Here is a 15491-nt window from a genome sequence, read left to right on the forward strand (position 1 = left end):
TAGACCTGATAGACAGAGTGCCTGAGGAACTATGGACGGAGGTCCGTAACATTGTTCAGGAGACAGCAACTCACTCCATCCCAAAGAAAAAGAAATGCAAGAAAGCAAAGTGGCTGTCTGAGGAGGCTTTACAAGTAGCTGAGGAAAGAAGGGAAGCAAAAAGCAAGGGAGAAAGGGGAAGATATACCCAACTGAATGCAGAGCTCCAGAGAATAGCAAGGAGAGACAAGGAGGCCTTCTTAAATGAACAATGCAAATAAATCAAGGAAAACAACAGAATGGGAAAGACTAGAGATCTTTTCAAGAAAATCGGAGATCTCAAGGGAACGTTTTGTGCAAAGGACAAAGAAGGCTGGGACCTAACAGAAGCAGATGAGATTAAGAAGAAGTGGCAAGAATACACAGAAGAACTATACAGGAAAGATCTGAATGTCCCTGATAGCCATGAGAGTGCGGTCACTGAACTTGAGCCGGACATCCTAGAGAGTGAAGTCAAGTGGGCCTTAGGAAGCATTACTAACAACAAAGCTGGCGGAGATGACAGTCTTCCAGTTGAGCTATTTAAAATCCTAAAAGATGATGCTGTTAAAGTGCTGCACTCAATATGCCAACAATTTTGGAACACTCAACAGTGGCCACAAGACTGGAAAAGGTCAGTTTACATTCCAATTCCAAAGAAGGGCAACGCCAAAGAGTGTTCAAATTACGGTACAATTGCGCTCATTTCACATGCCAGCAAGGTGATGCTCAAAATCCTACAAGCTAGGATTCAGCAGTATGCGAACCGAGAACTACCAGAAGTACAAGCTGTGTTTCAAAGAGGCAGAGGAACTAGAGATCAAATCGCCAACTTTCGCTGGATCATGGAGAAAGCAAGAGAATTCCAGAAAAATGTCTATTTCTGCTTCATTGACTACGCTAAAGCCTTTGATTGTGTGGATCACAACAAACTGTGGCAAATTCTGAAAGAGATGGGAGTACCAGACCACCTTGCCTGTCTCCTGAGAAACCTGTACGAGGGTCAAGAAGCAACAGTAAGAACCAGACATGGAACAACCGAGTGGTTCAAAATTGGGAAAGGAGTACGACAAGGCTGCATATTGTCACCCTGCTTATTGAACTTACATGCAGAGTACATCATGAGAAACGCCGGGTTGGATAAATCACAGGTCGGAATTAAGATTGCCGGGAGAATTATCAACAACCTCAGATACGCAGATGATACCACCCTAATGGCTGAAAGAGAAGAGGATCTAAAGAGCCTCTTGTTGAGGGTGAAAGAAGAGAGTGCAAAAGCTGGTTTGAAACTCAACATTAACAAAACGAAGATCATGGCATCTGGCCCCATCACTTCCTGGCATATGGAAGGGGAAGAAATGGAAGCAGTGAGATTTTATTTTCTTGGGCTCCAAGATCACCACAGATGGTGACTGTAGCCATGAAATTAAAAGACGCTTGCTCCTTGGGAGGAAAGGTATGGCAAACCTAGACAGCATAGTAAGAAGCAGAGACATCACCTTGCCGACAAAGGTCCGTCTAATCAAAGCTATAGTTTTCCCAGACGTATGGCTGTGAGTGCTGGACTATAAGGAAGGCTGAGCGCTGAAGAATTGATGCTTTCGAACTGTGGTGCTGGAGAAGACTCTTACGAGTCCCTTGGACTGCAAGGAGGTCAAATCAGTCAATCCTAAAGAAATCAACCCTGACTGCTCATTGGAAGGACAGATACTGAAGCTGAAGCTCAACTATTTTGGCCACCTAATGCGAAAACTCTCTGATGCTGATCAGAAGACCCTGATGCTGGGAAAGACTGAAGGCAAAAGGAGAAGGGGACGGCAGGGGATGAGATGGCTAGATAGTATCACTGATGCAATGAATATGGACTTGAGCACGCTCCGGGAGAGAGCGCAGGACAGGAAGGCCTGGTGTGCTATGGTCCATGGGGTCACGAAGAGTCAGACATGACTGAAGGACTGAACAACAACCCTCTCTTTATATACCCTCCTCCCTCAAAACCAAAAGTGCTGCTTCAAACCTGAAGAAATGAAACTGACACTTAACGGGAGAAATGAAACTACTCCCTGTCAGGGTTACCCCTCCCAACAGAAACTCTAAGCCTGACCTTTTCCCGTTTGTCTCTGTTAGGCCTCAGACCTTCACCACACCTTTAATCGTGAAACATCCAACTTAATAGAAGGCAACTTAACAGTCTTTACTTCCAGGAAACAGCATCAAAGTTAACGTTCGCTCTCCCTGTAACATGTTCAATTTTCATCTGGAATTCCTGTAACTTCCAGGACCATCTCTGGAGCTTTTGAGTTGGTATTTTGCATAATCTGTATCCATTGCATCAGCCCATAAAGTAAACTCCTATCCAAAAATATAGGGTTTGAACTTGTCCAGGGCCCACACCACTGCCAAACATTCCTTCGGGATGGTGGACAAGTTCCTTTCCCTGGGCAAGGCTGTTTAACAGGGTCACGTACCCGTAGCAACACAGCTCCAATGCCAGTTTTTGAAGCATCCGAGGCTACAACAAATGTCTTTCCAAAGTCAGGTGCCTTTAACACTGGCCTTGAAATTAAAATGTCTTTCAGTTTCTCAAATGCTTCTTGAAATTCAGCAGTCCACACAATCTTATGAGGTTTGCATTACAAAGGACCAGCAATTTCACCAAAATTATGTACAAATTTCTTGTAATACCCAGCAAGTCCCAAGAATGCTCTAAGCTGTTTCTTGGTTTTAGGTATGTCCCAGCTGTTAATAGACTCAACCTTGTCTCATAAAGGTGTTATATGGCCATTTCCCTCTTCTTGCTCCACATTTTCATCAGGTACCCTGTGTACCTGTAAAACCACTGCACCTCTTGTATAATATGGCTTTATTGTATTTACTTGCAACACGTTTTGGCTTTTTCTCAGACCTTTCCTTAACTACCATATATGTCAGGTCATCCAATTTGTTTGTGATTACATAGGGGCCTTCCCAAGCAGCTTTGAGCTTGTCTTTGTGCAGGGAAAGAAAGATCGTTACGCGATCCCCCACCTCAAATACTCTGGAGCGTGCAGTTTGGTCATATCAGAACTTTGCACTTCCTGGGTCTTTGTTACATTTGTTTGAACCAGTTTACAGAGAGTATCTACGGTTTGTCTGAGATTCAGCACACAGTCTACCACAGAAGTTTTGTTTTCCACCAGTTTACCTTCCCAGTTTTCCTTTAGGAGCCTCTCACTGTTCTGCCTTACAATAGCTCAAAAGGTGAGAATCCTGTTGACTCCTAGGGAACTTCTCTATAAGGAAGGAATATTATTTGCAGTTTGTCATCCCAGTCATTAGGGTGCGTGTTTACATAAGATTTAATCATTCCCTTAAGGGTGGTGTTAAATCTCAACCAATCCATTGCATTGGGGATGGTAAGCAGTAACTTTCAAGTGTCTTACCCCACACTTCCACAGACATTCCATTACCTCAGAGAGAAAGTTTGTTCCACAATCTGACAAAATCATGCATTTTCATCAAGATGCATTTGGGATGTGAGAAGTTTCTGCTACTAATGTGCATTTTTAAACGGTTTAGATTATTTCATTGCCTTGTCTACGTTACTATAAGCCATTCCAAGGCCTTCACATAGCACAGCGGCTGGGAGTAGGAGGTCTGAGCTAGGATGACCCTCTTCAAATCTAGCCTCTGTCACCAGATGGAAAGTTACATCTCTCCACAAGCTGAAATAGGATGAAGAGATAAAATCACTCGTAGCTCAGTAAGGTTTTCTGAAGCTGCAACAACTTCAGTTAGTAATCAGACTATAATAAAGGCTGTTATACCATTTGCCTGAGATTTTATAAAACCCAGTTTGAGGGGGAAAAAATGTATTTCACAGCAACAGAATGGGCCAGTTTGCACCTGTCGTGGGTTAATTTACCTGCAAGTTGCTGTAGCGTGTGCTGGCTGCCATTATGAATATGCAAGCCCTGGCCAGGGGCTGCTGTGGCTTGTGATGTCAAATAACCCCCACCAACCCCAGGTGGTGGGGGTTATTTGAGGGTTAAACAACCCTCGCATAACCCTAAAACAGACTGTGCATTACATGAGGATTGTTTAACCCTTAAATAACCCCTGCCACCTGGATTCAGACAACACGACAAGCCACGGCAACCCCCAGCTGGGGCTTGCATATTCATAATGGCACATGCTGCAGCTCCTTGCAGGTAAATTAACCCATGGTGGGTTTTCATACTGTCCAAACCAGGTCACAGTTAATTATCATTGGATACTTCAGTAAAAGTATATTACTTAATTATATGTAAAATACTTTTACATAACGGTCAGGCAACATTTAGCTTTGCTAATAAAGGCAAGTTGTTTATTAATCAATATAATCCATTGACAAGGGTAATTTGGAATGTGCAAATGTTGATGCATCTTTATTATTATTTGTTTCTCTGTTCATGTGTTTTTTTATGTAAATGGCTTTTCACGTCTATATTTTTTAATGTTTTTAATCTTTCTAAACCATCCAGAGAGTTTTGGCTATTGGGCAGTATAGAAATGTAAATGATGATGAACCTGATTTATGTGTCATTGGCTATGTAGGGGCAAAGTGTATGAAGGGTTCTTGCAAAGAACTGATATTGGTTTACAGTGGGAGTGTTACTTATTGCATATTCAGATGCAAGTGTTTAGTTTATTTCTGACCAGTTCCTTCCCTGACAGCTTCATTTGCAGGGGTGTGTACTCTTTTTTAAAAAACCACCACTGCAATGACTACTGCATGGAGACAGCTGCAAAATGGCACTGCACCTGGGAGAACCAGCCAACTACCTGCCACACACTACACGAATTGCAAATCAGGAGTTCTAAAATCAAACCCTAAAAGTTCACTGTAACTAGAAGAGCTACACAAAGATCTTGTGACAGATAACCAATGCATGCTTCCAGGCACCAACCCCCTCTTACGCAAAAAACAAAACCCACTGATTTTGATGGCGCTCACTCCCAAGCAAGCGGGGGATTTTGTAACCTACTCCCTTCTCTCGCTGACATATGTTGTTGCCTGGACTGATGGCTAAATATAGCGTTGGCATAAGATACTTGCACACCCCTCCAGCCCCATCCTATACATGTTCGCTTCAGAAGAAAGCCCCACTGATGTCAATGGGCCTTGCTTTCAAGTCCGTGTGCACAGATTTGTAGCAGGCTGTCTCTTTGTTTCCCTGTTGCTTCCCTCTGATATATGAACAGATTTAATTACTTCTCTTGAGAAATGTGGATGCTTGCTCTGAGAAAGTATTTTGTGCAAAGTCCACAGGTAGAAAGTCCTTTTGCTCAGGGGAGCAGGGACTATTTACAAACATTCCTACAACTGCAATGTAAAGGAAAGGGGAAAAATACATCTGGGCAAAATTGTTCAGACATGCCAGGGAGAATGAACACAAAAGTTCAAGTCAGTGATTTAACCTCAACTGAACGAAATATCCCATATATCAGCAAAACAACAGTTATTAGCATTATCTTGAATCCTTGTCTGACAGGGAATCAGTCAGCAAAATTTCTCCCCTCTCACCAATTAAAATCCAACCTGGGGCCCAGGGACTAAGGATGTGTGAGGAGAGTGGAAGGCAAGGACTTTCCTTCACAATGGCCTATCCCCCCCTGCCCCCCCCCATTGGCTCTGGGATTGAGAGGAAAAGTCTCAGGACATGACCCTTAGGAAGATCAGTCCAGGCACCTCTTGCTTGTTACTGAGCACTGATGCTCAATTTGTAAGAGAACGCAACGATCAACATTCTTCCAAAAATGTGAAGTCCCTCCTCCTTTGCATTAATCAAAGCAATACCCACATCCTAGTTCTAGGGCTTCTCCACACAGGGCTTTTATCCTGCAATCGAGACTCGTTACTCATGGAAGTTTGCGGATCCTTTACATGATGTCACCACTCTCCAAGGCCTCTCCTGTACTTTGTGACCATTTCCATGGCTTTATTTGTAATGGCAATAATGAGCTATTTAAAAACAGCAATTTGAATCTCAACGTGTAATGACGGACTTGTGCTATAACCACAGCACCATCTTGTGGCTATATAATGAAACATCTAGAACTTGCAGATAAAGGAAATCCCTGGAAAAAGGGGAAGTGTGCTTAAATGGCTGAACTTAATCTTGCAAAGAATCCAGAAGCAGAAGCTCCAGTAAAGTTGTGAGATAGAAAGCCTGGTGTGGAGACGCTCCTAGGCATGCTTTACTTGGAAGCAAGTCCAACTAGAGCGGCTTACTCCCATGTCAGTCTGCAAAGGACTGCATCCTTAGTTTAGATTGCATCTTTAGTTTGCATCCTTTTGCATTGTCTTTTCTGATGCTTTACTGTCCTCAGCAGAAAGAACTGACAAAATGCATACATATCAGGAAATCCCAAAACACAGAGATAAAGAGCCAAATTACATGTGATATGGGAGACCCATAATCTGAACTCCTGAAAAGTGCATATGTGTTTAACTTAACTTAAAAGCAGCTGTGGGGAGGGGAATGTCTAATTGGATTTATCTAACTTATTTATTTTTATTTATTCAGTTTATGAGTTGCCCTGTAGTCGAAGTGCTCAGGGCAACATACATAATATTAATTTAAAAAAACAATACAACCAATAACAAAAAAAACAAGAATAAAACACATTAAAAAGTATTATTGGGGCAGTGGTGCCAGGGAGAGGGGGTGTTAAACCCTGCCCCCCATCATGCCATTTTACTGATCAAAGATGCTCCTGTCTTGAAATTGCTATTAGCCCTACCCTACTGTGAGCACAATAAAGGTACAGGAGTGAAGGAGGGGGTGCTCTCCCCCGTCCTCTGCAAAGCTAACAGAGGATTGTGGGGGAAGCAATTCTGATCAGTAAATTGGCAGTGAAGACGATTTTTTAAAAAAAACCAAACAAAAGGTGGGAAGATCCTATCACTGATCTCTTGCACCACATGCAGTTGGTCGTAACGATGCAGTCCTATGTACAATACCTGAAACTAAGTGCCATTGAACACAATGGGCTTTACTTCAGCATAAACATGCACACGATCGGGCTGCAAAAGGGGAAAAGGTTGATCTTAACTCCTGTCTGCTAGCCTGCGTTTGCAATGGGTCTATTCTAGGGCAGGGATTGTTAAATCCCGTTGCTTAACAAAGTGCTTGAAAAAAAACACTGCCCTGCACCAGGAATTAAGACAATGATGCCCTCAACAGCCCACATGAGGAAGGACATGAGTGGGTATCACCTCCACAACTTCACTTCCACTGGGCCCTTCCAGCTAGGCATCCACCACCAAGTCAGGCCCAGCTGCCCCTCCCATTTTAACCTGCACAGCTGTGGTGAAGGGAGCCCCAGAAAGGACTCCACAAATCTACTTGACAGGCTTCCATCACTGAATGCTCCACTCAGTGCAGAGAACTCAGAAAGGATGGGTGGTTCCTCCCCTTTTCCACTGGGCTTGTTCAGAAGCCACAAGCAGGAAGGTGAATAAGACAGGTAGCACTGGCAGTGGTGGCTTCTGCGGCCTGTTTGCTCCCCCCCACACACAAAACCCCAGGCCACATCCCTCCCACCTAGCCTGGGCTGCCTGTTGCTAAGCTGGCTGGGGCTTCCTTCTCCACTCCCCTCCACTAGCAGCAGCAGCACAGGCAGGCCCCAGTGGGTGGGCATGGCAAGCAGAAAAGCAAGCGCTTGTGGCAAGTGCACAAGCACAGCTTCCCAAGAGCACAGGGCTGATGCTTCTGCAAGACAGCAGCAGCGTCTGGCTGGCTGGCAGGCCAGCCTTCTGTATTTACAAAGGCCTCCAGCATTACAACTATGCTCCTGCTCTATCCTGGTGGCTGCCCTAAACAGAGACAGCAAGGGAAAGCAATGGACTAAAAGAAGGAAAGTGGTAAGTGGTTCCTAGGAATGTGCACAGCATCATGGAGCCAGGAATGCTGTATGATTAATTTTCTGCCTGCCCTACTCTTGCATATAAGATACAAAATGATGATTCCTCCCGTCCATTTAAAAAAGTAAATGGTAGGTCATATATTCTTGGGAAATACTGGCATAGCTGCAGTTTTTTCTCCTGACCAAAATAAGAGTACATTCTTACTTCAGCACATGTTGTTGTTGTTGTTCAGTCGTTCAGTCGTGTCCGACTCTTCGTGACCCCATGGACCATAGCACGCCAGGCCTTCCTGTCCTGCGCTCTCTCCCGGAGCGTGCTCAAGTTCATACTCATTGCATCCGTGATGCTATCTAGCCATCTCATCCTCTGCCGTCCCCTTCTCCTTTTGCCTTCAGTCTTTCCCAGCATCAGGGTCTTTTCCAGGGAGTTTTCTCTTCGCATTAGGTGGCCAAAATATTGAAGCTTCAGCTTCAGTATCTGTCCTTCCAATGAGCACTCAGGGTTGATTTCCTTTAGGATGGACTGATTTGACCTCCTTGCAGTCCAGGGCACTCGTAAGAGTCTTCTCCAGCACCACAGTTCGAAAGCATCAATTCTTCGGCGCTCAGCCTTCCTTATAGTCCAGCTCTCACAGCCATACATTACTACTGGGAAAACCATAGCTTTGATTAGACGGACCTTTGTCGGCAAGGTGATGTCTCTGCTTCTTACTATGCTGTCTAGGTTGGCCATAGCTTTCCTCCCAAGGAGCAAGCGTCTTTTAATTTCGTGGCTACAGTCACCGTCTGCGGTGATCTTGGAGCCCAAGAAAGTAAAATCTGTCACTGCTTCCATTTCTTCCCCTTCTATATGCCAGGAAGTGATGGGGCCAGACGCCATGATCTTCGTTTTTTTAATGTTGAGTTTCAAACCAGCTTTTGCACTCTCCTCTTTCACCCTCAACAAGAGGCTCTTTAGATCCTCTTCGCTTTCTGCCATTAGGGTGGTATCGTCTGCATATCGGAGGTTGTTGATAATTCTCCCAGCAATCTTAATTCCGACCTCTGATTCATCCAACCCGGCATTTCTCATGATGTACTCTGCATATAAGTTAAATAAGCAGGGTGACAATATGCAGCCTTGTCGTACTCCTTTCCCAATTTTGAACCAATCGGTTGTTCCATGTCTGGTTCTTACTGTTGCTTCTTGACCTTTGTATAGGTTTCTCAGGAGACAGGCAAGGTGGTCTGGTACTCCCATCACTTTAAGAATTTGCCACAGTTTGTTGTGATCCACACAATCAAAGGCTTTAGCGTAGTCAATGAAGCAGAAAGAGACGTTTTTCTGGAATTCTCTTGCTTTCTCCATGATGCAGCGAATGTTGGCGATTTGATCTCTAGTTCCTCTGCCTCTTCGAAACCCAGCTTGTACTTCCGGTAGTTCTCGGTTCGCATACTGCTGAAGCCTAGCTTGTAGGATTTTGAGCATCACCTTGCTGGCATGTGAAATGAGCGCAATGGTGCGGTAGTTTGAACACTCTTTGGCGTTGCCCTTCTTTGGAATTGGAATGTAAACTGACCTTTTCCAGTCTTGTGGCCACTGTTGAGTGTTCCAGATTTGTTGGCATATTGAATGCAGCACTTTAACAGCATCATCTTTTAGGATTTTAAATAGCTCGGCTGGAATACTGTCATCTCCGCTAGCTTTGTTGTTACTAATGCTTCCTAAGGCCCACTTGACTTCACTCTCTAGGATGTCCGGCTCAAGTTCAGTGACCGCACTATCATGGCTATCAGGGACATTCAGATCTTTCCTGTATAGTTCTTCTGTGTATTCTTGCCACCTCTTCTTAATCTCATCTGCTTCTGTTAGGTCCCTGCCTTCTTTGTCCTTTATCATGCCCGTCTTTGCACAAAACGTTCCCTTGAGATCTCCAATTTTCTTGAAGAGATCTCTAGTCTTTCCCATTCTGTTGTTTTCCTCAATTTCTTTGCATTGTTCATTTAAGAAGGCCTTCTTGTCTCTCCTTGCTATTCTCTGGAACTCTGCATTCAGTTGGGTATATCTTCCCCTTTCTCCCTTGCTTTTTGCTTCCCTTCTTTCCTCAGCTACTTGTAAAGCCTCATCAGACAGCCACTTGGCTTTCTTGCATTTCTTTTTCTTTGGGATGGATTTCGTTGCTGCCTCCTGAACAATGTTACGGACCTCCGTCCATAGTTCCTCAGGCACTCTGTCTATCAGGTCTAATCCCTGAAATCTATTCCTCACCTCCACTGTATATTCATCAGGGATATGATTTAGGTCATACCTGAACGGTTTAGTGGTTTTCCCAACGTTCTTCAATTTAAGCCGAAATCAGCACGTGTACACAAGTATAAATTATAGAATACAAAATCCATGTGGAGTCCATCAAGAAGGAAGCTCACAGGCCAATGGATTTTCAGACTTGAAATATATGCAAGTCCCCTTAAAATATATATAAGTCATGTTCCAATCACATGCAATTTAAAAGGGACAAGTACCAAAAATGTGTGCACATTTCTTGACTGAAAGAAACATCTGTATATGTTGAATGGGTATGTTCAACTGAATACAAAAAGTAAAGTGAGACTCAGCCTTGGCGTCCAAAAGATCTAAGTTTGCATAAACTTCAGTTTTGATCTTCATGGACCAGGATTTGCACAAACTGAAAAAATTCCTTTGCGTGTTAGATTGGTCCTTCGTTTTGTATGTGCCTTTTGAAACACCTACTTGTTTCTTTTGCATAATAAAAAAGATGGAAGAATCTGAACCCATGGAGGGAGGAAAAATACCAAAAGGCCTGCCTCTCACCACACTTCTATCCAGTTGGCTTTTGCTGACAGGGCATTCGATGGAGTGGAGCCTTCAATATGGAAGACTCCACTCAGAGAGCATAGGAGCGTTTTCTAAATAATTGGGTGACAGTTCTAATATAAACACATTTGCATTTCATGTGGAGTTGGAAAAATCCCAAGCAGCTATTTTGACTTAGGAATGTGATTTTTTACCCAGACCCAATTGTGTATTTTAAATGCATCTTACATAAGTATTTGATTATATTTTTTGTCCAGCTCTGGAAGTGGTACACCTCGCCATATTCTCTCTCACTCTTCGACTTGTGATGCACAATGTGAGACTGGCTGAGAATAGTAAAGAGGACCGTACTTTGGTGAACAATTACCTGCCCTTCTACATTCAAAAAGCCTGCCACTGTCCTGTCCCATCCCACCCCTGCTTTGTAATTCTAAGTTCCAGGAAGGGCTAGAGACACTCCCCTTCCAAGTCTTCCAGCCTATACCCATTTTGCCTGCCATCTCAAGATGGAATTCAGAGCAATAGATTAAGGCAGGGATTTCAGGAATTCCCATTATTTGCCTTTTTTTTTTATTTGCACAGGACTGAGCAGGGATAGGAAAAAAGGAGGCTGGATACCACTGTTGCATGTCTGTGCAGATCAAACATACTGGGTCAGCAGGACTTAATTTCCAGGGAGAGAAGACAGCCCTGCCTCAGTATTATACAGAACCATGTTCACCATCATGTAGAAATGGAGAGTGACTAAGAACTTCTGAGAAAGCAGATTAAATGTGCTCCTCAAATTGCTCCCAATATCTAGGTTCTCAAAATGTCAGGGCTCCAGCTGTGAAGACAAGCAAAGGCTGGGAATCTCCAGGAGACCCTGGATGGAAACTCTGCAGCTAGCAACTAGAAGCAGCAGCTGTCTTTTCTGCCATTCCGGACAGTGCCTAGGGTACTGGAACTCTAGACAGACCTAGAGGTGGAACTCATGCTATTTCCTTCTCCATCCCAACCACAGAGATTCTACGCACCTTTCTGGATAGGGGGTTCCTTAACTCTCCCCACACCACCACCACCAAGTGGATGGGCACTTCTCCCTAGGGTAGTGTCAGTGGCAGCCCAGCCAGCTTTTGCCCCGTCCCTCTGTAGCCAAACCCCACACAGGGAGCTCAGAAGGGGTCCCTCTCATCTACTGTCCTGCCAGTCCCTCTGCCATGGGCCCTACATAGTGAACGTGACGTCACCCAATAGATGTCACAGGGATACCTGAGTCCTTCCTCCCCTTATGCAAGGCTGTACATAGGGCCTTTGGGGCTCCCCATTTGCTTTACGGTGGGTTTCAGGAACCACAGTTGGTGCAGTATTGGACTCTTTTATGCAATCCAGTGATGGGCTCAACAGGGACTGGAGCTGGGCAAGGGAGTGGAGGCACAGGTATGCAGAGGCCAGAAAAGATTTCTGGCGCAGGAGTGGAGCAGAACATACTCAGAGTGCTGTGTGAGTGAATCAATAGGATGTGCGTGATTTTTTTAAAAAAACTTGCAGCGAAATTTCATATTTCAAAACTTGGAAATATAAATGATAAAATGACTTAAGAACTGAGCCCCAGCTCCAAGCGTCCACAGTTCCCCTGCCCACCCTCTCCATGGCAAGTGTTCATTACCCTCTGGTGAGGGTGATGTGGGGAGCTCTGCACTTCAGCTCCAGCCTGGAGCGGGAGTAGGCAGAGGACAATCCTTGCAGTCACACTGAGCTTTGGAGGATGCAGTGCAACGACAAGGAAGATCTTTGCCCTCCTCTCCAGTACCAAGCTGCAGACAAAGGCTGGGGACAAAGTGCTGTTCCGGCACTGGAGGAACTGCCCAATCAAGCCTGTTCCCCTCCTCTAGCTCCAAGTCCGGCACCACAGAAGGAGTGTGCAGATCAGTCTTGCACATGTGCTTGGCCTCTGAAGCTCTGCCCACCCCCAGTTCTTCACCTGGAGCTGGGGAAGGAAGCAGGGGCGTGTCCCCACTTTCACATGGAGGTGCAATGCCAAGCCGAGGCTGGGGCTGGGGTAGGGTCCTAGCGATCAGAAGTTCTGAGTTGGCTACTCAGCCTCAGCCAAAATTTGTGGACTCCTGCCCACCTCCTAAGATCAGATAAACTATGAATATATTTAATTTGTGCACTTCAGTTTGGCTGCTTAAACCAAGTATTTGGTTTACCTGTAGAAAAACTGCTTGAAACTTCACCCGAGAACATTATGTGATGCTGCTTTCCTCTCTTCCTTCAAATCCCACCTGAAAGCCCATGTTTTCCATGAAGCCACTGGCACACAACCCCTCATTCTCCACCCCCTACTAAAACTAAGCTTAAGCATGTGTAATTGAACTAAATGCATGCTCTTCTCCTGCTTACCCACTCCTCCATCTTCCTGCCACCCCTCTGCTGCCTTCCCTGTCTATGGTACTTCTAGAGGGTAAGCTCCTCAGGACAGGGACCTGTCTTCTTGCTGTTACTCTGTACCGAACCATGCACATTGATAGTTATATTAAAATTATTATTACTAGAAATGGCACACATGCGGCAAGGATGAGTGTGGCAAGATAATCTGGGAGGGACACATTATACCCTTCGTCCTCCATTAGCTCCATGAACACTACTTTTATTTACAGGTTCCAGTTACTTCACTAGGCACAGATCAGTTGGCAATCTCCAATTACTTCCTTGGGTGCAGGAATGTTCATTCATTCATTCATTCATTCATTCATTCACAGTATTTCTACATCATCTTTCTGAAGCCAACCAAGGCTGTTTACAAAAAAGCAATAATCAAATAGTAACATATCAAAAAACTAAAAACAACCTTTAAAACCATAATAACAATTTTAAAAGCGAAGTTAAAAAGATGTGTCTGGACCACCTTCATGAAAGCAGAGAAAGTGGGGACCAGTCGCAGCTCCAGAGGGAACACGTTCCAGAGTTTGGGAGCAACACAGGAGAAGGACCTTTCCTGCGTGGCCAACAAATGGGCGTTTGCAAGCGAGGGTGAATTTGAAAGGGCCTCTCCTGCTGATCTTAATAATCAAGCAGATTCATACTGAGATAGACAGTCCCTCAGAGAGCCAAGTTAGCCATTAGAGCTTTAAAGCTTAAAAGCAACACCTTGAATTGATCCCAGAAAACAACAGGAACTGAATGTGAGGACCTTTCAGTACTGGGGTAACACGATCATGACGCCATGTATTGGTCAGCAGCCTAGCTGCCGCATTTTGCACCAATTGATGCTTCCAGGCACTCTTCAAGGGTGGCCCCATGCAGAGCACATTGCAAGAGTCTAACCGTGACATAACCAAGACATGGGAAACGGCTGCCAGATCAGACTGGCACTCTCCAGTTACTTCACTGGGTACAGGGAAGTTGGCAACCTTGCTTCTCTTACTAGCGAGAGAAGTCCCATTCCTATGCCCACCATTCCACACTGGGATCTACTCTGTAGTTTTCCTGGAGCCACTATTTCTTGTTTCTCTAGTGGATACCCAGAGGAGCACAATCGGCTAGAAAGGGGGCTCCAGTTGTACCATTCCCCTTCTATTAACCACTCTTGTTGATAGCTAACTCTAGATGTGGGCTGGTAGCTTTCTGGAGTTATAAACTCCTTTGACAGAAAGGCTAAGGCCAGGTTTAGTGAGAGTGCTGTCATGGTTTGCTTGCTATACCTGGTTGGCTGGGAGACCTACAGGGAGGCACTGTCCTTGTCCCTCCCTCCTCCTCCCCGATCCCACCCTCTCCTGTTCTCCAGCAGAGCTGCCTCTCTCCCTCCTGTGTTCTGCCTTTGCCCGCCTAAGCTTCCTTCCTTTCCACTGTTTCGCCCAGCCAGCTCTGCCCTCCTGCAGCTTCCTCCTGTCCCACGAAGGGCAGTGCGTCCTGGAGGTTGTTCACAATGAGCCGTGGCTGCTTCAGGAGAGGAGGTTTGCCGCGACCAGGTTACATTAGAAGCCCCAGCCAGATTATCTTGGTTGCTGAGCTATGAGAAGGTTTCTGTGAGAGCTACTAGCCATGAGGGTGACAAACCAGGTTCTTGGGACTCTATAGGATGAAACATATCCCTTGGTTTAGTCAAACAGATATCCTGGACACACATACACACACCATCCAGGCAGATACAGTGAATCACGTACCCCAGACTCCTCGGGATGCAGTAGAGATTTAAAATCAGGCTGGAGTCAAAGCAAGAACAGTGCCACCACTTACCCTGATGCGCCTCATAGCAGTCACAATCTCTACCCTGCTGTTTGGCCGCGGCACATCTAAGCTGCCAATATACTGGAAGGAAAAAGAAAAAGAGAAGTTAGGGAAGAATCCCCCATTACCAAAAACATCCTGAACAAGGAAACCAACCTTGCAGGCAGCTTCCTCCCATGAACAACTACCATTCTTCTCCTCCTTTCTGTACCCAGGGTATAGAGAGGTATCTATACACCAATTTACTTCTATGCTTGTTCTATGCAGTGCCACAGAGCTCTTGTTTTGTGGACGCTATAGAAGTTAGGGAATGGAAGGGAAATCTTCACCTGGCAACATGCCAGCAACCCAGCTAACTCTGCCGCTGTGAACAATTGTTCAACTGAAGGGTCTTGTTTTTGAGTGGCCATTTAAGGATCACAGTAGATGTAAGACTCCAGGCATTTCCTGGAGATCACCACTGGCATAAACTCAGTTCTTCACATTGTGGAAAACTATGTAAAGATACAGGGCTTCCCCACCAGATGGCCCAAACAGGGCATCCAGGAACAGTGGG

The 15491-nt window shown here is 45.1% G+C and overlaps 1 protein-coding gene across 4 annotated transcripts in view; it reads right to left on the minus strand.

The window, feature by feature from the left end:
* The window catches only part of NOS1AP (nitric oxide synthase 1 adaptor protein), an 89792-nt gene that overhangs the window by 51336 nt on the left and 22965 nt on the right, over window positions 1–15491 (minus strand). For all 4 annotated transcript variants that reach the window (XM_084850974.1, XM_084850975.1, XM_084850973.1 and 1 more), the window contains exon 2: window positions 14945–15016. In XM_084850974.1, coding sequence (XP_084707100.1) covers window positions 14945–15016 — 72 coding nt within the window. The remainder of the gene's footprint in view (window positions 1–14944; window positions 15017–15491) is intronic.

This window comes from Heloderma suspectum, chromosome 4, assembly GCF_057233095.1.
Source record: "Heloderma suspectum isolate Gila_16-S chromosome 4, 16-S_ref, whole genome shotgun sequence".
In the NCBI taxonomy this organism is placed as follows: domain Eukaryota; kingdom Metazoa; phylum Chordata; class Lepidosauria; order Squamata; family Helodermatidae; genus Heloderma; species Heloderma suspectum.